Source organism: Ochlerotatus camptorhynchus, unplaced genomic scaffold (assembly GCF_037179485.1).
Source record: "Ochlerotatus camptorhynchus isolate MF236.1 unplaced genomic scaffold, CSIRO-AGI_Acam_v1.1 ptg000142l, whole genome shotgun sequence".
In the NCBI taxonomy this organism is placed as follows: domain Eukaryota; kingdom Metazoa; phylum Arthropoda; class Insecta; order Diptera; family Culicidae; genus Ochlerotatus; species Ochlerotatus camptorhynchus.
The window spans coordinates 1,506,569-1,531,253 of record NW_027040632.1 but is presented as its reverse complement, the minus strand read 5'-3'; the positions used below and the strand labels follow the sequence as shown (position 1 = coordinate 1,531,253).

Genomic DNA, 24,685 nt, shown 5'->3' with positions numbered 1-24,685 from the left:
CAGTGAGCAGGGTTCACTTGGTCAGAGCCAGAGGTTGGAACCTACCAAAAACCCGGACCATCAAGAACAAGTACAAGGCCGGTTCCAATCCCCTAGTTGTCTCTCAATCGGTAACCCAGCTTCCAGTGCTGTAAATTTTCATATCATTCGATTGAAGATGAACCAATACAACCATTCAATCAATTCTGTGTAAACGAATTCTCACATGACCATAATTTGAAGAGCCCCTTTCTCATTCGAAGCTCATTGTCACTGTCAATTGAGTCACTCAGTATCATTTGATATACGACAGTAGAGTATGGAAGGAATACAGTAAAATGGTCGCGAACAGACAAGTCGAACCGATGTCGGATCAATGTAATGCTAATTTAAGGTCGATGTCGACCCAATGTCGTGTTGTTGTCGGGTCAATTTTGGGTTTATGTCGGGTCAATGTCGGGTCAACATCAGGTTGGGGTTTGATAGAAGTCAGGTTGGTGTCGGCTTGAAATAGCTTTTTCGCCGATATGTCGACCAGAGCTCCGTTTGTGTGTAGGTTACACTCAATTGAATGATATATAGCGTTTCTCAAATGAGAATGATCCATGCGTTCGTCAAATGACTAAGCAACTGATATCACCCATTCGGATGAGGTCTCCTTTGATAGCGAATAGCTACTTTTCTCATTTTCATCAAAAATGTTCAAATGATTTTGAGAATTTACAGCACTGCCAGCTTCAAAACGAAAAATATCATACCATCCGCTAATCCGATGGCTCAGTCACCCGGATGGGGTGGGGGTAACTGAACCGCGGCTAGTAGTCTGCTATAAGCTTCCGATCCAATGCTTCATCTTCTCGACCGATGCTGCTGCCGCCTTTATGGCTGCAACAACCTCCTCCGAAAGTCCGATCGCCGAGTTTACCAATTCGGCTAGTGTAGTGGAAGCCCTCGATTCAGACATCTCCAAACACCCGTGGATCCAAGGCATCCAAAGGTATGCCCCACCGGGCACTACCTTTTTTTGGATCCCGGTGCGGGGTACGGGGCAACGCCGACCTCCTGGAACGACACTAGAGATCCATTCGTCCGGAAGGTTAAAGAATATATCGTCCGAAGGGAGCATCCTAAGAACCATTGAATGCAGGTGAAACCCTCAAGATTGAGAACGGGACACACCCGTATATCGCACAATTTCTCTGGCACCGACCCAAATATGCGAGATTCCGTCAAACATGCCATCTGCCACTGCCCTCAATACGAAGGCCCACGCATTCTATACGGCATTGCTGGAAGCATCCGGGATGCCTTGGCGGATGACCCGGCCAGAACTGCAACCCTCGAAGGTTTGCCTCGAGAAGCCGACCTCTTCGATGCAATTTAATCGAACTGAACTTGACTATAATTCATAACTTCTTCAGTAGTCTAGACTTTCCTGCTGGTATTAAAACTGCCCAAAATACTTCTGAACATCCTTAAAGTTCTCTTTTTTTATGAGAACTCACAATTTTACAGAAATTAGTTGAATTGCCTAAAACTTTTCACAATTTTCCTTAAGTTTTATAAACTTTATAAACGTTCACGGAACATTGCCTTAAATCACTAGGTTTTCCTGAACTTATCTGGACATCCCTGAAGTTCTCTAAATTTGTTTAATGTAACGGCAAATTTTCCGATATAAATATTCAAAATTCCCTGACACTTCTGAAGTTTTCAAATCAATCATAGAATTATTGGAATATCCCAAAATTCCATTGAAATTCCTCTACATTCCGCTACAAATATCCTTAAATTAATGGGATTGTTCTGCAGTTATCTGATCGACCTCGAAGTACACCGCACATCGACTGAATATCGTGAAGTTATCTAAATTATCAAAATTTATTGGAAGTTCTCTGGAATTTCTTGAAGATAACGGTGCTTGCTAAAAGTTCTCGCATTTTTTTTTTAAATTAATGACACTTTGTTGATGTTCTCTAATCAACTTAGCTAAATTTTCGCATTTTCCCAAGTTCTTGAAATATCCATGCTGAAATTTCCGGAAACTCCCTGAGTTTCTTGAACTTTCTTTAAGGTTTCTGCAGTTTTCATGAAATTATTTGAACTGTCCTTTGATTTTCTGATCTTTCTTGATGTTCTCGTAGCTTCCCTGAAGCTCTCAATTCTATTGAAGGTCTCGGTTCTGCTGGAATACTTGTAAGCACCTTTAACTTCTTCTTCTTCTTCTTCTTCTTCCTCACATTTCATGCTTTTTGCTTATCGCATATTAGTTTATTGCGTGCTCTTAACTTAGCGTTCTAGATGCACTTCCATAGTTATTAATTGAGAGCTTTCGATGCCTGTACCATTTTTGCCCTAATATAATTGGCAAGTTGAATCATACTCTATGCCCAGGGAAGTCGAGAAATTTTCCAGCCCGAAAATTTCCTAGACCGGACCGGGAATCGAACCCATCCACCTACACATCATGGTGTTGCTTTGTAGCTGCGCCTTTACCGAATGAGCTGAGGAAGGCACGTAAACACCTATAAACTTTCCTGAAATTCTCTGGACTTCTGTGCTGTTGCTGAAGTATTTTTGAAGTTATCATAAATTCTCTGAACGTCTCTGTACTTTTCTGAAAGCCTTGGAGCATCTTAATGGTTCTCGATTTTTTTTTAGCACATCATGAAACTATCCTGAATTTTTCTAAACTAAAGCTTATAGATGTTTAAATTGCTCCAAACTTCGGGACTAAAACTTCGAGAACTGAACTCTGAAATTCCCCAAGATCTCTTCTAGAGCTAGCTTTTCTGAGGTACTTGGAACTTCTTTAAAAAATCCACAATTTTCCTCAAGTTCTCTATATTTCTGAAATTCTCTAGACACCGGCGAGGTTTTCTGAAATTCTAGGAACTACTTAGAACTAACAACTACTGAAATTCTAGGAACTTCAGTAGCTATTTTCAAGATAAGATGTTACAGGTCAAATGGCAAATTTTGTTTGTCTCTGCCTTCTTCTCTGAAACTTTGCATAATTCCGGAGAACTTTGAGATTTGGGCGTAATTGTTTTTGTAAACAAACACGTCAATCGTCGATTTCTCGCGAATAAAAGCTCAATTTTGTGAACTAATTATACCAAATGATAGAGGATTTATGCATATGCCTGATTGTGTTATTAGATTGCAAGATTAAGCTTTTATTCGTGAGAAATCGGCGATTAACGTGTTTGTTTACAAAAGCAATTTCGCCCTAATCTCGAAGTTCTCCGGAATTGTTTGTTATGTATGTATGATTTATGTAAAGGATACCACTCATTGTTGCAGGGCACAGCCATTAGACAGTAGACTGTCCACTTCGTATGACTTGATCAAGTACGATACCTGGTTGTATTCAATTTACCATTGTATTAAGGGCCAAAAACGGCGACACTTACGCATGATCCACGGGAGCAAGAAGAATCTCCTTCCAATGATAAAAACGTTCCAACCCGATACACAACAAGCCATGATACGAGGGGATGTCCCAATGAGTGGGGAAAAGAGCCCACATTCAATTCACGAAATGTTAATAACAGGGAGTTGGCAATTCCACTCTCCCCATCCAAATCGCTTCAATCAAGCGCCCTGATGGTCCCATTCCTACCGAATGAATTTATATATTTATATGAACATAAAATTCATTTATTTATCAAGGCTCAAATGCGGAAGCTTTACGGAGCCGAAATTCATTTTTCTTTTTACAATGTTTCTTAAAAATAGAGTAAGTACAAGAGGAGTCCGAATACTCGCGGCTTACTCGAGGTTACGGGCTATAATCTATTAAACGGTATGGAAGGGATCAGGGAAAAGGTACACAAGGATGCGATTGATATATTTATCTCCACCGCCGTTTACTAACTGTTTTCGACGATTCACCATCTTGGTCTCTCTCGAGATGACTGGTGGTGATGGTTTACAACTGCAACGAAACATAAAAAGAGGGGCTTGGGAAGGGACAACGATGAGAAAAAAGAAACTAAAATTGATACACGAACAGACAAATCAGTTGATGATCGACGAAAACATTGTTCATTTAGAAGCTAGTTGCTTCAAAAGAGTATTCAACATTGGAATCATCAAAACAATAATGTTCATCATGGAGTCAGACACATTCAATATTTCGAGAATGTCACCTACAATTCCAGAAAACGTGAACATGGCTGCATGTCGTCTTGCATCCGAAGCCTTGCAAGAAGCTGGAAGCCGCGGAAAGTCCCTATCAAATGGTTTGAAACCTGGTAGAGGGGCTTTCGAGATTCTGGGATTTTGATTTAAATTTAAATATTCCCGACTTGGAATTTTCAAGATTAGGGAACATGAGAAATTTTCAAGGTCAAAAACTAGCAAAAATATTTGAAATTCCGAACTTTGAAATGTTTATAAGATTGTGAAGTTGAAAGTAATCAAACGTCTGAGTCTTCATTCTTTTAGTTCAGTGATTCTGGCACTTTGAATTTTTTTCAAAATCTTGGACTACGGGCTCGAAATTTTAAGGTTTTGATTTTTATTTTTTCGAGGTCTTAGACATAGGGGAAATGGATGTAATGTCGGCCTAAATACCCCTAATTTGGGCCCATACATAAATTCAGAAATCGAGTAAATTTTCAATAGCGACCAAAAATATCCATTATTACCGTCCCAATGACGCGTTCATCTAGATAAAATTGATAAATAGCAGATTTTTTTTTGCGATGGGCCCAATCCATAGGCCAACATTAGAGCCATTTCCCCTAGTAAACTTAAGCAAATGTTACACATAAACTTTTAGTGGTTTTGACAACGGAGACGCATCATTAATTTTGAGATTATTCGGTCCAGTTCCTTTAAGACATCAATGATGTATAACGAAAATGATAACTTGGATCTGTAAAGTAAATTCAATTGAGCCTGTTTAAATAAAGTAATTAGGGGCTGTTCATAATCTACGTAGACAGATTTTAAGAGGTTTTTGAACTCCCACGTAGACAATCGTGCATACATTTTTTTTGGAAATTTCTACGTACCGTAGATATTTGTCAACACCAACCGGGTGGGACTCCGGGATTGATACAACGACATACGTTTTGAGGAACGAATAATCTACGTAGATTTAAGTAAGTTTTTATTTAGAGGGGGGGGGGCTAAATAAAAACTTACTTAAATCTACGTAGATTATGAACAGCTCATTATTAAAAAATGAGGGTAAGATTTTAAATTTTAACTGTTTGACAGGATGCGTCCAAAAAAACTGGAATATTGGCATCACTTAACGAGGGGATAGCAAGCTAATTTTAAGGATGATTCCAAGAGAATTTTAAGGAGAATTAAAAACAGAATTTGATGGGTGTTATGACTCTGAGAATGATTTTAAAAGAAATAGGCTAAGACGAACTCCTGAGAAGAGTTTTATCAAAATTTTAAGTAAGATTTCAAAGGAATTAAATTCTCAGGAGAAATTCTAAGGAGGATTCCAAGGAAATTCTCAGGGTAATTTCCGAAGAAAATTCCAATATACGACAAAAGCTCCAAAGATATCCTATGATAATTCTGAGTAGAATTACAAAGCAGCTATGACAAATAGAATTTATTGTTTTTAAATAGATTAATATTTAACCATTTGGAAAAGTAACACATAAGTTGTTAAAGTTGAAATCTTCATGGCTCAAATATCATGGCAATTTAAGATGTTTAAATTTTGCAACCTTTATAATAAGTTTGTGCAAAAACAAAAACACATCAGATATAATAAACTTGTGCATTAATAAATAAAATAGAAATACAACTCATAATTTATGTGACCAAATAATAATGCTTATTGATGTTACCCTGTTCTTACGTCGAATTTCCGGGATTTTCCCGGGTTTGCCAGGTTTTCCCGGCTCGCTGGCCACCCTGACAAAACGGAATCGGTTTTGATAATAATAATGCAAAGTCTGCAAATGACAGATTTAAAAAGCTCCGAATTAATACCTGTGGAAGCGTTCAGAAGACACTCATTGCAACGAGAAATCCTTGAGGATCCTTTTTCAAACCAAATCAACTGGTGGAAAATATATCCTGGTCAGACGTCGTCTATCACAAATGTACACACGGCTAAATCCGACTTGATCCTTGAGTGTCTGGGGCATAAATCTCAATCACACACACCCAAAACCCACACACACACACACACACCGTATCACTTGAGACTAGAATAATGACCCATTCCTTGCTTGCCACTATTAAGGCTCCAATAGCTTTCGCAAAATGCGTCGCCACATCGTCGCTTGGGTTGGGCTGTGGTTCGCTCTGGAATGCCTGTTCGGTATGTGCTGGGAATTTCATCAAAAGGTTATTAGCAGCACCGGGAGCTACATGAAAGAAGCTCTGATTCTGAGTATCTCTCTATCTCTTCTCGAATGGTCTGTCCGTGTCGGGGGTGATCCGTTCTACCGGAAGCGACTCCGGGATTGATACGACGACATCCGTTTTGAGGAACGTTCGCTCTACCGATGATGGATGGATGGATGGATGGATGGTATTCAATTCAGTTGCATTCGATGCGACGAACGCACCCAGGGAATTTGTTACGTGCGCAGTAAAAGAGTATTTTTCTCCAAACAAACTCGATTAGAAAGACTTCCATTGAGGAGAATCATTTCAAAGGATGAAAAAGGCTTTGCGATGTTAATAGTCCTGCTCGTCATGCGTGCGTCCATAATGGTAGGAAAATTCCCTCCGGCTGTCTGCGATATTATTGATTGGAATCATTCGTGCACCTTAAAACTTCCGGTTCGCTTCAAGCCATCAAGGCACAAACCAAGCAGAGGATGAGAGAGCAGGAAGTTTGTTGATATCTATTTAGAGCGCACCATCATCAGAACCCCGCTCCGCTCCGGGAGTGATTTAGTGGTGGAACGTGACTTCCAGCCGGCAGCCATTCCCCGGGACCAGCAAAAGGAAAACATCTGCGTTTTTGTTCGTTTCGTTTTTTTTTTTTCTGGTTTCTGGAATTGTGCTTTTTCTTCATGTGCGTGTGTGTGCGGAATGCTGGGTAGCCCTGCAGCGATGGGTAAAGGCAAAGACGGAGATAAAGGTGCGGAAACAAGGAAATCGGCAGAAATGGTTCATTTTTGTTATTTTGTTCCTTTGTGATTGCAAGAAAGAAATTTCATTTTGGAACTTTATCCCACATTTGAGCAGTTCCACGCCAAATGATCAATCGATCTGATGCGACCTACTCCGATCGGGTAACTTAAGTAAGGAAGTAGTTCTCTACCGTATATTAATAACTAAATTCTGGGTACGAGAGGGTCCACCAGGGCACCCGATTGAAGCGAAATGGATGGGGAGGGTGGAAATGCTCCTTGCCTTGAACATTTCGTGAATACAGGGCAGGCTCTTATCCCCACTTATTGGGACATCCTCCTTTTGGATGGCCTGTTTTTTGACCATGGCTTCACCAAAACCATTGTTGGCTCTTCATACAGTAACAGATTTAGTACAATTAGAAGTTATTAAACTTGATCAAACCGAACAGCGAGGATAGTCCACAGTCTACTAACAGTTGTCTTACTACAGTGAGTGGCAGTTTCATGTCATCATCATCATCACAAAATTAACAAAAATCCTTCATGTTCGTTTTATTATTTTTTAATTTGAAAAACGAATTCTGTGTAAAATTTTACCAAAGGAGTTTAAACAAAACGTTCAAAAAGATATAGGGATATTTTTTTTTATTTAAGATTAATAAACGATTTTGATTTTTTATCCAAAATTACTGGAATTATTTTTTTCCTATAACTTTGTCCCAGACCTCACTTCGATTGGAAGTGAAATTTTCGAGTTATGATTTGTTGAAAAATATCGAATACGCCTTTTTGAAGTTTTATGCGAGATTCAAAATATTTCATGAAAACCGAGTCTGAAATTCAATTTTGTTTTTGCAATTCAAGCATAACCTGAAGGAATCTTAACAACAGGTCATGATCCGTAGGTAGGTGCAGTGTTCTTTATAAGTCCGAAGACTTTTGCGAATGAATCCATAGGAGTTCCAGCATAAGCCAGGAGTACTGCGTGGATTGAATAAGGTCCACTTTTACGGCATGTTTAGCTTACATCGGGACTAAAGGACGATTTTTATAGGTCTATAATCAACTCTTGGCTTTGAAGTCCTCTGTACTTGTTCCAGGGGTACACTGGATTTTTATCGTAGAAGTCCTTGGGGAAGGTCTCCGTTTAAGTCCTATAGTCATCAACTTGACGACTTCCCTTGGATTTGTATCCGGTGTACACCAATCGACTCCATTTCTTCAGGACTAGGCCCTGGATTTACTCTAAGCATTCCCTGAATAATTTTGGTTCGTTTGGCTGAATTCCAATTGCCCGAAAATCAGTGGCGTTTCCTTAACCTCAATCTACCTGTGCACCAACTCTGAAAACATAAACAATTGTCATAATATTGCTTGATATCGAGTAAACTAGAAGATTAAGTGTATTTTTCAACCGATTCGAATATGAATATGGCATTAAATCTGGTTTTGATTGGTGGTTGTTGCACAGGTAAAAAGTGAGGTTACGGGACGCAACTGCCGAAAATTATGTTCAATGGAATTATTGTTTTTGTGATGTTTGCTCCGGAATTCTTTGAAATGTTCCTCAGCATTATCCATTGAATTCCAGGAATTGTGTTAAACTACTGCACTTAGTTTCCTTTAAGGTCTCCTTTAAAATTCCAGCGGAAGTCTCCTCTGCATTCCTTTGGAATACTCCTTAGAGTTTTTTTGAAACTATCGTCAAAATTTACATTGAGTTCTGTTCAGAATTATCCAAGAATTCTAACTTTCCAGAATTATCCAGGAACTCTAACTTTGCTTTCTCCTTAAAACATACCTGAAGTTCTTTCAATTCATTCAGAGTTAGAATTCTCCTCATAATTCTCTTAGCCGCTAGCAAGTCATCTACATAGATAGTAGAAGGTAGTTCCACTTGCCGGTAACATACTCCCGACTAGTGTTTCCTCCCGGGAAATTTACCAAAAATCACGTTTCGCGATTACCAGGAAACAGATTTGGAAGAATTTTTTGGTGAAAGGTACCGGAAATTTTCTTGATTAGTCAAAAGTTTTAAGAAATTTCCAGAGAAATCTGAAGATCTTCTACGGGAAATCGGATGAATGTTCCAAGAAGATTTTTCCGAAGGAAGCCAGAATAAATTTCCTGGAGAGACCAGAAAAATCTTTCGGAGGAATCAGAAATTTTCTACGAAGCCAAAAAGATTAGGGGGAAGTCGGAAAAACTTCCGGGGGTGTCGATAAAAACTACTGTTGAGGTAGTTTTTTTTTATATAGATCGTTTATTTGAAAGGCTCAATCCGGGTAGCTATACGGAGCCGATTCTGGGGTAGTGTTAAGAAGCTTGCTGAAGAAGTTGGATGAACCTTTCAGAGGAAGTCAAAAGAATCTATCGTGGAAGGCACAAGGACCTCTGCAAGAAGCTTCCGACGAAATCAGAAGAAAATTCCTACGAAAGGTGGATGAGACTTCTGAGAGGATTCGGAAATCGCGGATCAAAAGAAACTCCCTAGGCTAGACGTAAAAAAATATCCGGTTGAAGTTGGAAGTAAAATTGGAGGCAGATCGGCAAAATTTTCCGATGGAAGCAAACATACTTAAATTAAGTGGTTCTATACTTTATAAATCATTCCACAGAAGATAAATAATAAACATTCTGATGAATAACTCTCATGAATTCAACCTAATGCTTTTCTGGTCTCAGAACATAAATAATTCCCAATTCTGGGGAAGATCCATCAGCTGTTTCTCTCAAACCTTAAACCTCTTAAACCGAGAAGCCAAAAATGGCCACATTTCGTGACTCCTCCTGAATCTCGGATTCAGCACTACAAGCATATTTGTTGGACATCATACCTTTTATTGACCTAGTTGACCTTCGCAATAGGTCGACTTCATTCATATCTAGTGTTTCCATTTTCCGACCATGTTGGACTACCTGGAATTCCCGGAAATAGAAGACAAATATTTTTACTCAGTGACCAGACATAATTTTGGATAGTAGCTCATTCCAATTTTCCCGGAAATTTCTCAAAACCTCATGGTGACCAGCAAATTCTGATTAGCAATTTCCCGGAATTTTGCTAATTTTCCCAGTTCTCATCATCCAGCTACTGTCTACGAAATTACCCATTTAACTGAGTGATCTCTTCGGCACAATCGCAATCGATTATATGCATAATTTTAATGTATATAGCACAACCGGAAAAATTACCAAAATTACGTTCGAAGTCGTCCAAATTTGTCTCGTTACCTAACTACCCTTGAAAAAGTTCGCACATATCTTTTTATAAGATTTTTATAAAATTTTCTCAAATTTCCATTAGAATTCTTTCCTTTCCCAGAATTCTTTTCAGAGTATCTATAAAATAAATTTGAGATTCTCTGAGACACTCAAAAAAAAAAAATCGAGGAATTCATCCGAAACAATTCGCTTCGAAACAATTCATGAAGCTTTCCTTGATAATTCTGTTTCAAATTTGCCTAGAAAGACGGCAAGAGGTTAGATTGGGATAAGCTGATACCTTCGACGCGGGTGAGTCTTGGAGAAATTGCCACGTCCAACTACCGATCCTCAACGATATCCGCATAGATCGTTGTGTGATCATTCCTCAAGGCATGCAGATCGAGATTCACTGCTTCTCGGATGCGCCGATGGAGGCATACGGTGGATGCCTCTATATTCGAAGCCAGGATCAGGATGGAAATGGCAAGGTTCAGCTACTCACTTCCAAATCCAAAGTTGCTTCTCTGAAATCCCAATCAATTCCTCGATTGGAGCTTTGTGGTGCACTGGTAGCTGCACAAGTTCTCGAGATTCAACGTGTGCTCTTCGTTGGATACAGGCTTCTCTGTCTACTTGGTCTGTATTCGTCGCGAACAGAGTAGCGAAAATCCAGGCGATTACGGAAGGTTGGCAATGGAGGCACATTGCGGGTGCTAACAATCCAGCAGATTTGGTTTCGAGGGGAATCGGACCGAAATAGATACTCAACAATAACTTTTGGTGTCATGGGCCAAGCTCAGGAAGAGTTCAACGAATGGTTCATTTCCAAGCCAGCTTCCTACACTGATTCGGTGCATCGCCATATGGTTGCGATTTATGGGGTCACTACGAAACTCAAGGGAAAATCATTCGACTGGATTCCTATCTTCAGAAGAGCTACGCAAGACGGAGTTCGTTCTCATTCGGAAGATTCAGGAAGAAGCGTTTCCAGAAGAATTCGGAATCGAACGGAATCGAATTCCATCTCAGAATTCCTTTGGGATTCGATCCCCTTGGTATTTATCGATGGATTTCCTCGTAACTCTCTTTAGAATTCGATTGAAATTATTTAATACGCCCAGAATTTCCTTGGAATTGTCATCACAACTCTTTTAAAAGTCTTTTCAGAACTTATTTGAAAAATTCATTAAAAATGAACCTGGAATCCTCTTCACAATATTAACGAAATTTCTCACAGAACTACCCAAAGATTCTTCTATGAACTAACACTATATCTCTCTTAGAGTTCTTCAAAAAATCGCTTGGTATTTTTCTATGAAATACATTGATGTCATCTCCAGATTTCATTCTAAAATTTCATCACAATAGGGGAAATAAATGCAATGTCGGCCTAAATGTCCCTATATCCATTAGTACCGTCCTAATGACGCGTTCATCTAGATAAAATTGATAACTAGCAGATTTTTAGCGATGGGCCCAATCTTAGATCCATAGGCCAACATTAGAGCCATTTCCGCTACTCTCAACATTTAGTGCATCAAAGTGACTGTATCCTGAAAATCCAGTCCAAAGGTCTTGCAATTATTTAGAGGTCCAGAATACTATTTTTTTCTGATTTGCATAGTCATCCTTAGATTTTCTTGGATGCTTCCTTCCAGAATTCTATTTAAACTTCGTTTGAATTCTCATGGTGAGCAGCAAATTCCGATTAGCAATGGGTCATTATTAAGACAACAGCACTTTTCCTGGATGTTGAATTTGTTTCTGCGTTCGAAGTCTTCAATATTTATCTATGAAAAGTTCGCCCAATACATTGGAGGATTTTATATGATTGATCTCAAGCATTTCTTTTAAAATCAATTCCCTTCACAGAGTGCTTTTCAGGATGCTTCAAAAATATAATGGAGATTCACTCTGGAAGTCCCTTGAAAATATCATACAACAGTCCAGAAATTCTCCGGAGAACACTCCAAAAAATGTATGAAATTTGTCCTTAGATTCTCGTCGAAAGTAAAACTTTTTCTAAGAATTCACATTCATTCCAAGGGTTTGACAGGTCCAGATCATATTTTTTTTAAGGAAGGATAAAGTATATTTTTTCCAATTTGTCATGGAAATTCATGGGTGATTTTGAATTCCCAACTTTTCCCGGTTCACTGGTCACCCTGTAAGCAATCCACCTCAGAATAGTTTTTTTTTAAATTTTGTTAAGAGTATCGTAGAGTTCTCCTCGAAATTCTTCTGAAATTTTGCTTAGATTCACTAGAAATTCATTTTGTGATGCCCTTGAAATTATTACTTAAAATTATTCTCAGAAATCCTTTGGAATTGTACCCACAAAATTCTATTTCCTTGATATTTTTCACTGATCCTGAGATCCTCTTCACAATCAACTCAAATTTTTTCACACAGCTACTTAACAATTCTACTCTGAATCTGAACTCACACAAGTAACTTGGAGTTGAAATCTCAAATCTCCAAGATTTCTTTACAAACTCCCTTTAATTTCTCCGAAATACCATTCATTCTAAAATCTTCTTAACCTTCGTTAAAAAAGAAAAAAATCTTGTCTAGTCCAAGAATCTTAAAAATTTTCAATGGTCCATATTTTTTCAGCAATTTGTCACGGGTTTTTTCTCCATGACTTCAGATTCCCGGTTCAGTGGTCACCCTGCGCTCAACGACTTTGAAAACGTCATCAGGGTCATGCTTACATTCAGATCAGTTTCAAAAGGCACAGGGTCTTCTAGTTTCACTGATTTTTATCCATTGGAAGCCATTTTTTTAATTTATTGAAATTTTGAGAGTTGTTGAACAGGTAGATTGAGGTTAGCGCGACGCCACTGCTTAAGGCTTCCCTTCCAGTCCTACTAGGTTCCTGTGAAAGTGGAAAATATTTCAGATTTTACTCGGAAGTGCCTTCTGACTTCCCTTGGAAGACACTTCTGACTTCTCCTGGAAGTATCTTCCGACTTCTCTAGAAGTCTTTCTGACTTCCTTTGGCAGTTTTTTACAGTTCTCCCGGAAATTCCATGTGACTTTTCCCCGAAGTCTCTTCCAACTGTCTTCGCGGTTTCCACTGGAAGTTTATTCCGGGTCCTTTGGAAAGAATCATCTGATCGCCTGAAAGTTTCATCTGATTTCCCCCATAAGCTTTTTTTCTGACTACGAAGACGGTCGTTCAGATCAACTCAAAATTAAGTCAGCAAGAGTGGATTTACTTAAAATTTTCAGGAAAAACTTCTCGAATATGAGGAAAATCGATAGAGGTTTCACTCAGTCTATTAGTATAGTCTACTAGACTCAGTAAAGTTTTCATGGATTTTCCATGACTTTTTGCCGGAAAATTCAACTCACTTTTGAGTAAATCCACTTTTGCCGAACTTGAGCCGATTCGACTCAATTTTGAGTCGGTCTGAACGACCGTGCAGGAAACTTTCATCCAACTTTCTCCGGAAGTTTCGTCAGATGATAAAACCAAAACTTTGGCTTGCGACTTAGTTATTGCAGATAGCTTTTGTACACTTGGGAATGCGGTCTGTAGGTGAAAGATTAAATACGTTATTTTCAAGCGAATTTAGAAGAGAATCTCTAAAGGATAATCTCAACTGAATTTTCAGAAAGAATACAAATTAATTGTGAGAATAATTTGAAGTGAATTTTGGGACGATGCTTTGGGAATGCTGAGCTTATAACTAGATGAAATGCAAATTTATATAATAGGGGAAATGGCTCTAATGTTGGCCTTTGGATCTAAGATTGGGCCCATCGCTAAAAATCTGCCATGTATCAATTTTATCTAGATGAACGCGTCATTGAGACGGTACTAATGAATATTTTTGGTCGCTATTGAAAATTTAGTCGATTGTTGAATTTATGCATGGGCCCAAATTAGGGGCATTTAGGCCGACATTACATCCATTTCCCCTAGGTAATTGGATCAACGATATTTAAACATGTGCATTCAAAATCGACGACTTTTAATTCTGCATGTCAACACCTTTGACTCTCCTGTCTCTAATCCTTCACCTATACATCTACGCTTCTATGTTAAGAATCAACTTAGTCCTCGGCAGATTTCAATCGACTCGCATATTTTTGTAGACGACATGCGTCTGATTATCTGGTTGTTATATCAAACATTCGGTATGAGGAGGGACCAATTGAAGTGATTTGGATGGGGGGAGTTAAGATGTCAACTCCCAGTTGCTAACATTTTGTGGATAAAGGGCGGGCTCTTCTCCCCATTCATTGGGGCATCTTCCTGTTAGATGGCTTGTTTTCTGACCAATTGGCTGATCAAGTTGTTGGAAGGAGATTCTAAACTGTCCTAAGGAAATAAATAGGCGAATTGCCTATCAATCCATCCATTCGTTTTTGATCCTTCATACAGCGATTTGCTGATGACAATCAGAGGTTATTAAGCTTGATCAAGTTCAACAGCGTGGAGAGCCCACAGCTATCGGACTAGTTTCCGTACTACAATGAGTGGTAGACCACTATCATCATCATCGATGCTTTGGGAATGCTGAGCTGAATGTCAAGGGGATTTCCCGAAAACATCCAAACTACACTTCCATGATAATTCTGTTTAGATTTCGAAAACGATGTCCAAGGTAATTAACACTCCGAATACGGTGGGTAAAAAACTTTACGCCGACTACGAAGCCTCCGAAAAACGTGTAACGGCAAGTTTGCAATGACCATTTCTAAATAAATTTCAAAAATTGTAGTACGTCTGGAATTGCTAGGGTCTATAGATTAGTTTTATGAGAAAAAGATTGAAAATAGGGTCGTCTACATTTTTTTAAAGAGAAAAGAGTTGTTACACGTTTTTAAAAAAAGTGTGTTTATGGTTTTTGCAAGTGGTTTAAACACAAATGCTCATTATTAGCCAGAATACAGTCATGGTTCCAATATATGGATCCTGGAGACAAAGGAACAGTCCTCCGGAAGATCCAGAACTACCGTAAAAGTGGTCAATCCATGAAACTGATCCTAGAGCTCCGTTTTTTTTTTAAACATTATGAATTGTGATAAATGAAAGAATTTAGAGACGTGACATAAACATGGACCCGGATGGCCATGCAATCGTTCTCCGGAAGATCCGGAATATCCGTAAAAGTGGTAAATTAATGAAACTGTTCCTATATCCTGCGGTTTTTTTTTTTTTTTTAAACACTTGGAACTGAGATGATAGAGAAAATTTGGGGTCGTGACATAAACATGGATCCGGTTGGCCATGAGACCGGTCCTCCTGAAGCCCGGATCATCCGTTAAAGTGGTCAATTCATTAAAACTGATCCTAGAGCTGCGCAGGGTCGTGACATAAACATGGATCCAGATGGCCATCGGACCGTCCTCCGAGAAATTCGGAACATCCGTAAAAGTAATCAATTTATGAAACTGATTGTAGAGCTCTGCGGTTTTTCTAAAATACTTGACACTGTCATATATAAATTAATTGGGGGTTGTAACATAAACAGGCCATCGGACCTCCGGAAGATCTGGAACATCCTTAAAAATGGTCAATCCACAAAACTGATCCTAGAGCTCCACGGTTTTTTCGAAAGAATTTGGAGTCGTGACATAATCATGAACCGGGATGTCCATGGAACCGTCGTCTGAAAGATCTGGAACATCCGAAAAATGGTCAATCCATAAAACTGATCCGAGAGTTCCACGGTTTTTTTTTTTTCAAAAACACGTGGAACTGTGTTATAAGAAATAATTTGGGATCGTAACATAAGCATGGACCTGAATGACAATGGGACCGTTCTCCGAAAGATCCGTAAAAGTGGTACAGCCATGATACTGATTCTAGAGCTGTCACGACCCTAAATTCTTTCTTATATCACAGTTCCAAGAGTTTTGAAAAAAACGCGTTTTCTCGCAGTTTCATGGATCAACTACTTTCACAGATCTTCCGTCCAATGGCCATCCGGGTTCATATTTCCGTCACGACTCCAAATTCATTCTTATATCACAGATCGAAATATTTTGAAAAACCGCGGAGCTCTAGGATAAGTTTCATAGATTGACCACTTATACGAATTTTCCGGATCTTCTATATGACGGTCCTTTGGTCATCTGGGTTCATATTTATGTCACTATCCTCAATTCTATCTTATATCACAGTTAGAAGTGTTTTTGAAAAAAACTGCGGAGCTCTAAGATCAGTTTCATAGATTTACTACTTTTACGGATGCTCCGAATCTTCCGAATTACGGTCCCATAGCCATCCGGTCCATGTTTATGTCACGATCCAAAATTATTTCTTATATCACGCTCCACGTGTTTGCGAAAAAAAAACTCCGCAGCTTTAGGATCAGTTTCGTGGATAAACCACTTTTACGGATGTTTCTGATCTTCCGGAGGACCGTTCCGTTGTCTCCTGGATCCATATGTAGGAACCATGACTGTACTTTGGCAAATTATGAACATTTGTGCCCATTAATCTTAATTATAGCCGTAAACCCGTAAACACAACTTTAAAAAAAAATGTGTAACAACTCTTTTCGCTTTTAAAACAAGTAGACGACCCTATTTCTATTATTTTTACGTTTAAAATAATCTACTAACCTTAGGAATTCTAGTGATACCACAATGTTTGAAATTCATCAATATACCATTGCAACCTTGCATCGTATTCGGAGTGTTAATATGAACATTCCAAGAGTAAATCTTCACAAAGGATAACTTTTTCAGAGAATTATGGAGAGAAAAAATAAGCGCATTTTTGCGAGGATTATCGAGAATGCTAAGTTAATTGAAGAGTGTATTTTTGGAGTATCCTGAAGGGGATTACTAAGGTGGTATGCAGTGAATTACGAAGGCTGTTATAGTCAAAAACATTCAAAGGAATTTCGGAGAGAATCATAATATTATTCAGGGGAATCCTGAGAGTATCTCTAAAGATGAACAGGCGTGGAACTGCTCTACTATGGAAAAGCGAAAATTCTGGTCTTGAAGAGATATTCAAGATTTCAAGAGAAAAATTCAGAATCTCGGACTGAGAATATTGATAATTAGAACTCGATTAACATAGGTTTCAGAAAAATTCCCGATTGTTTTCGCCAACTGACGGTTCTCACGGGTTTCCCGGTGAAATATCTGAAATATATTGGTGTTCTCCCAAGAATTTATACCGAAATTTCCTCGAAACCCTCAGGAAATTTTCACAATTGGGGGGATTAGAAGAAAAGGGTTGTAAGTGACTTTGATCGATTCTCTTCATCGACTTTCTCTTTTGATAGCCACAGCTTTATAAATAGATTTTGCGCTATTTCTGCCACATAGTTCTCATCTAGCATCCAGAAAGGCACACAAATCAAGGAATGTGTTTGCAGCTGAATTATTGACGAAAGAGAAAGTCGATGAAGAGAATCGATCAAAGTCACTTACACCCCTTTCCTTCTAACCCCCATCAATTGTTCTTCAAAGTGACTGTATCATGAAAATCTAATCCAAGGGTCTTCACCATTTTCCAAGATTTAGATTCTTATTTTATTTCCGAGGAGATGAAGAAGCGATTTGTCTTTCACTGAAATTCACAGGTTCAGGGTGTTGAAATAACTGTTGCAGGAGATATTGATTCCCCATTAGGTCCCATGGTCCTGCTGATGGGTCCTGTAGACTAGACTGGTTTTACCACTGAGCTTCTCGGACCTCTCCATCGCTCCCAGCTTTGCATGACTTGTCCTTAAAGGCCGCTGCACTATCCGCCTTTGAGGGAACATCGGAAATCCGTGAACAATGCGTAACTGAGGTCATGCTGAAGGAGAACGTCATGTTCCAATTGAGCCACAACCATTAGAAAAGAGTAGCTCAGCCAGCATACATGGCAAGTGACATTTCTTGGTGACGAAACACACGCCCAGCTAAAATTGTTCCTCAACCCGCGGGGCCACATAAATTCCAATCTAATCGCCCCCTAAAATTATTCCCCCTTAATTTTCCCGAAATTGTCAACCGGAAACTCCCCCTCCTTACACCGATAATTGCTATTGAACAAATTAACGAAAGCAGCCAGCTATCGTTTTCAGTGGGAGATCGTGTACAAATTCTCAGAGACTTACCTTGATCGCTGGCAACGCCATCTAGCTTGTGGTTGAGAATGTAGAACACGAGCACGAGCAGCGGCCGATATTTATCCATATTATCGGATCTCTGTTTTCCTGGTTTCGCCCAACAGGTCGTCGTGGTCGACGCTCAGCACAACCGAATTCTTCGTCGGAGACGTCGGGAGCAGCAAGGCGGCGACAACGAGCGGGAATGATGAAAAATGATGATGACGAAGAGCTGCTGCTGCTGTAGCCGTAGCTTCTTGTAGGAGCTCTTTGGAAATAGTTGACTCGCTGGGTCGTTTTTCCCCTAGTTCTTCGAGATGGGTTCTTTCACTTCACGTTGTATTCTTCTTCTTCTTTCGTTGGTCGGTCGTGATGCGCAAGCGACTAAGATTCTTGATCCTGATTTTCTTCGTTTTCTAGCTTCTTACTTTTCCCGGCTCTGTTGTTTGAGCTTCTTGATGATGATCGTTTATATTATCTTAATTTTTAATTTTATTTTTATTCTTCTCTTCATTCATTATCGTGGGCTTCTTCTTGCGCTTCTTCAGTGGCAACCGCGAACTGGTAGGAGTCGAATTTGACGACGAAGAAGTAGCAACGAGCAACAACATGATGAGGACGGTGGCGGCGGTGGTGGTGGCATGGCAATGCGAGTGAACTCTTCAGGAATCCACCGAGCGAGAGAGACAGGGAGATAGACCGAGCTCATTAGCTTTGTTGTAGCCGTCGTTGTTTCAGTTTCAGCTGCTGTCGCCCACCGTCAGCGAATAACAACTCCGGGACCTGGATTGGACTCGATTCTATTCCAACGACTACGGTGCGGAAAACGTCGGCCGAGGCTACCACAGTTTCCATGCTTCTGTAGCTCCCTCTGCCCGGCCACCGGATTGATTGCCGCCCTACTGTGTCTTATTCTTCGTTTTCTTCTTACTAGTTTCACTTCACGAAATCGAAACACCACAATTTATAATCTCACTCACTGCGACTGCCCCGAACACCGAACGCTTACACTTGGCCCAACCGAAATCACTGCCGCGCGAAACACAAATCAGCTCTATCAATTATCAACATGCTTCCACAATTTCGAGTAGATTATTTTTTCGTGAATAATTCCAACTTGAGCTAACAACAATTTTTCACCATAACAGCAGCATGCCTCTCTCTCTCTCCCCGACAAAAGCCAGTAACATTTTACAACTCTCCCATGATGGGGTAATAACTCATGCCAATATAATTCCGCGCCGCGAAGAACAGCGACTAGCGCGCGCTGTGCACGGAAACCTGTGGAAAGAAACAAAAGAAAAAGTATTAGCGATTTTGTTTACTCTTAAATGGCAGTTGATTTTGTGAACTATTGACTTTTCTTCCCCGCTCCACATTTGCCGCCTTCCCCCTTCCCTCTTCAAAATCGTTCGTATCACACGGCAAGTGAGAGGCAGTAGTCTACCTATAACTCTATTACAACGACGGGCTTGCAGGGCAGAGCCATGTGGAAACTCCCGTGATCTGAGGCCTGGACTGACTGACTGACTGGCTATATTTATCTAAATGGTCCCCGCTGTGGAGCCAAAAATGAAATAGTTATTCTTTCAGCGGCAGCAAATTCCGGCAGTCGAATGAATGGAAATCGGAAAATTATACACATTCAGTTGGGCGATTTGGCAAAAACGGTTTCACCGTTTAGTATATTTTGACGTAACATTTACAAATGCGAAAGGGCCGCAGTTGCTGGTTGGGAGCATTCTTTTAGATTGAAATCGATCTGTTTGATTAGAATCCTACCAGAAATGTGAAGTCAGCCGACCCAAATCATCCCTAGCTACTACTACTACTACGAAACACGGTTCTGAAGACGCCTGAACCACACTTCACAGGATGCTAATATTTACCCTCTCAACACCAGAATTGGGCCGTTCTATGGAAGCGTTTATATTTGCAAACTGGAATTGTCCGCGCTGCTGGTTGACTGTTTTATTCTACTGTAGCTATACCTTCCAGTCCAGCCCGCGCAGCACCTCATCGTACTGTACAGAGTCATCTCATCATCATTCCCTGCTGTGTGTTTGTACATGGCGACCAACCCAGCGACGACAACGACGACGCCGACGAGCAAGAACACCGAGGGTGTTATCAATATTTTATTCGCGCCAAGTTCACCAAATAGATGGCGGCCCCAAAGCGCGAGGTTGATTTGCTATGCATCCAGGAATGCATTAGACGGGTGCAGAATGCCAACCAATGGATGGCGCTTGGGTGTAGTAGTGTTCACTACCCAAGTAACATTGCAAGTTTTATCGTGGTTTTAAAGCGTTCTCAGGATCTTTGAAAAAATATAAATGTTCAGGAATATTTTTCATAATTCTGTGTCTTTTAATAATTTTAACAATCTTACTTTAAGGTAATTAAGCTATTTCCTAATTTGAAGATTTCCAATTTGCAATCCAAGATTGTGAACATTAGGAAAATGTGAAGATCATAGGCTTGTTTTAAGAACTAAGGTTTTGCATATATTCGAGTGATCTCGCAAATAGGAACATTTTCAAAAGATATTTTTAGCATTTGACAGTTGTTCCCATATTTAAAACATGAGCAGTTCTTTTAATTTCATTAATATCGGGTAAATGTTGGTCCTTGGGTATGTAGTTATCCACACAAGCCTTCGTTTTAATTGGTGAAATTGACGAACATTTTGCCATATTTTCGATTCAATTGAGCAAATAAGCATGAGCATGATTGTCCGCCCGTGGATACAACTCCGTTATTTCCAGATCAGCTGTAATTACACAAGAGAACCAATAGACGTTGCTTGGGACTAGCAATCATCTTCATTGTGTAAATACTGGTGATCTAAAATTAGGCAATACCAGCGCCGGTCACGACCGAATGCTGGTCAAGAAAGGAATGTCTAGGAATATGTTGACGTAATACTCGCTTTAATGGAAGCCGAGAACACCTCTGCACTTCCACGAGGAATCACTGGGATGTTGGATAAGAGGGTTGGGTTTGCAGCAGGATTCATTTTGGAAAACGATAAGCTGAATTGATGTGCTAACGATTCAATAGCGCGAAGGAGCGTGGACACTCAGTAAGCAAAATCGGTCGCCAGTAGGCCACCGAGCTCCTTATTTCCCAAAACAATAACGATCAAGTTTCCGTTCAACTTATTGTTATCCCGGTGGCGACCTCACCGACGACGACAACAACTGTTTTTGAGAAGGATTTGGTTTGGATTTCCTGAAACTCAAATAAGGGAAATGGATGTAATGTCGGCCTAAATGCCACTAATTTGGGCCCATACATAAATTCAGCAATCGACTAAATTTTCAATAGCGACCAAACATATCCACCAGTACCGTCCAAATGACGCTTTCATCTAGATAAAATTGATAAATAGTAGATTTTTAGCGATGGGCCCAATCTTAGATCCATAGGCCAACATTAGAGCCATTTCCCCTATTACCTATTATAAAGTTTGAAATAACCAAACATTGAAGATGATAGCTAGTCCCAAGCATCATCTGTTGGTTCTCTGTGTACTTATCACGGCAATAATGGATTAGCAACCACGGGCGGCCTATCATGCTCATGCCCATGCCTATGGTCTTCAAGATCCAGAATCTTGAAAAGCTTCCATTCGACCTTCGAATTAGGAGTAAGTATCGGTTTCTTAGAATGAGCTCTGGAAAATGATTCAAAGAGATAGAATGATGAATAGTGTCTCTAATGCATTTATGTTAAAATGTAGCATATTTTTACAAAGATATTATAATTCATTAAATTTTTCTCCTCAGAAAGAGATCTTGTAAAACTTTCAAAGACCCAGAGCGTTGAAAATTGTTGTTATTGGGGGTGGGGTTGAACCCTTGAGAATGGTCCTTTGCAAATTGACTAGAAATTTCAGATAGTTTTGAGAAGAATTTCAAGAAAATTTTAAGGAAAATCATTTCAAGATCAATTCTAGATAGACCTGGAATTAGGGCGTAACAGCTGTTGTAAACAATGACTTCTTTCGATGATTTCTAAAAAGTCATGGCTCACCAACGCAAATCAACATCACCATCGGATAAGAGAAGACTTCCCTTACCCGATGGTTATGTAGCTTTGCGTGGGCATGCCTTGAATTCCTAGAAATCTCCGAGAGAAGTCATTGTTTACAAAAGCTGTTACTCACAAATACCTGCTCTATCTAGAATTACCAGGTAGATTTAAAGAGACTACGCGTGATGAGCCTACGACTGAAAATCAGTAAATGTAGATCAATCAGAAGAGAAAATCTAAGGAGAACTGCAAGGAATAATAAATAATAGCTTCAAGGGATTCTAAAACTTAATATAGCTCAAACAATTCGTTGCAGAATTTCAAGCTAGTTTGGGTTTAGACTTTAAGGATGCTTAAAAACCTCGATAAAACTCGCAATGTTACTTGGGAGGTAATTTCGGAGGAGGAGGATTTGGAAGAAAATTTTGAGCATAATTTCAGTGTTCCAAGAGATTCTGATAAATTTTCAAAGGGAATCCTAAGGAGAGTTTCAAGAGAATTCCAAGAAAATTCCAAGAGATCCTGTCGAGGGAATTTTGACAAAACCAAAACTCAAGAAAAGGCTGAGGATAATTCCCCTGGAATTCTGAGGTGAAATCGAAGGAATTTTTTTGGGATAATACTTTCTTAGAATCTAAATGACATACCAAGAGATTTCCGAGGAATACTCCAAGCGAATTGTAAGTAAGCTTTGAAGAAAATCATTCGAGATTTGATTAGAATACAAAGATAACTGAAGAGTGAATTTCAAAAGTTTTCTGGAAGGAATTCTCAAAGTATTGTGCACAGAATTCCGGACTATTATAGGGGAAAAAATCAGAGAATACCGGACAGAACCAGAAGATTATTCAAGAAAATCCTGAAAATAAAAGTCATTCTGAAGACAGACTAGATTCTGCGACGTGAAAAGTTTTCCAGGTTCTACAATTAAAAATAACAGAATCTGGGACAATGCTAATTTTTTTTCTTAGGTTTAAGACTTGACGTTGGCAGCTATGGAAATGTAGTATTAAAACGATGAAATGATCGTCAAACCTTGATGCTCTTTTATTGCGTAGCTGTTCAGATTTTTTTTTTGGGGTGTTGAGCCACTGTGAACTGTTCAGATTTACTGTCCTACCTGTGTTTTTTTTTAGTCAGAGGAGCGGAGCGACGGGCAAGCGAAGGGCTTCTTTAAAAATCTTCTTATGAAGCTTCTTTTAGAAACTTCTTAAGAAGCTTAATTTAGAATGATCTTTAGAAGCAATTTTTAGAATTGTCTTATGAAGCTTCCTATAGAATCTTCTTAAGAAGCTTCTTTTAGAATCTTCTTAAGAAATTTGTTTTTGAATCTTATTTGGAAGCTTGTTTTAGAATCTTCTTTGGAAGCTTGTTTTAGAATCTTCTTTAGAAGCATATTTTAGAATCATCTTAAGAATCTTCTTTAGAAGCTTAATTTAGAATCTTCTTAAGAAGCTTCTTTTAGAATCTTCTTAAGAAGCATCTTCTAGAATCTTGTTTAGAAGCATCTTTTAGAATCTTCTTAAGTAGCTTCTTCTTAAGTAGTTTCTTTAGAAACTTAATTTAGAATCTTCTTAAGAAGCTTCTTTTAGAATCTTCTTAAGATGCTTCTTTTAGAATCTTCTTAAGAAGCTTGTTTTTTAATGTTCTTAAAAAGCTTCTTCTAGAATCTTCTTAAGAAGGATCATTTCGAATCTGCTTAAAACGCTTCTTTTAGAATATTTTTAAGAAGCATAGAATCACCTTTAAATGCTTGTGTTAGAATCTTCTTTGGAGAAGCTTCTTTTAGAATGTGCTTAAGAAGCTTCTTTTAGAATCGACTTAGGAAGCTTCTTTTAGAATCTTTTTAAGAAGCTTAGAATCATATTTAGAAGCTTAATTTTGAATCTTCTTAAGCAGCTTCTTTTAGAATCCTCTTTAGAAGCTTCCGTAAGAATCCTCATTTAGGATCTTCTTTAGAAGCATTATTTAGAATCTTCTTAAGAAGCTTGTTTTAGAATTTTCTTAAGAAACTTCTTTTTGAATATTCTTTAGAACTTCTTTAAGAATGTTCTTTAGAAGCTTATTTTAAGAATTTCTTAAAAGCTGCTTCTAGAATCTTCTTAAGAAGCATCTACTAGAATCTTCTTTAGAAGCATCTTTTAGAATCTCTTTTTCGAAGCTTCCTTAAGAATCTTCTTTAGAAGCATGTTTTATAATCTTTATTTAGAATCTTCTTTAGTAACTTCTTCAGACGCTTCTTTTAGAATCTTCTTAAGAAGCTTCTTTTTTAATGTTCTTAAAAAAGCTTCTTTTAGAATCTTTTTAAGAAGCATAGATACA

At 38.9% G+C, this 24,685-nt stretch overlaps 1 protein-coding gene across 4 annotated transcripts in view; it reads right to left on the bottom strand.

The window, feature by feature from the left end:
• Nucleotides 1-24,685, bottom strand: part of Eph (Eph receptor tyrosine kinase) — a 196,968-nt gene that overhangs the window by 121,445 nt on the left and 50,838 nt on the right. For all 4 annotated transcript variants that reach the window (XM_065221444.1, XM_065221445.1, XM_065221446.1 and 1 more), the window contains exon 2: nucleotides 18,335-19,606. In XM_065221444.1, the coding sequence (XP_065077516.1) occupies nucleotides 18,335-18,413 (79 nt within the window). In that variant the 5' untranslated portion in view covers nucleotides 18,414-19,606. The remainder of the gene's footprint in view (nucleotides 1-18,334; nucleotides 19,607-24,685) is intronic.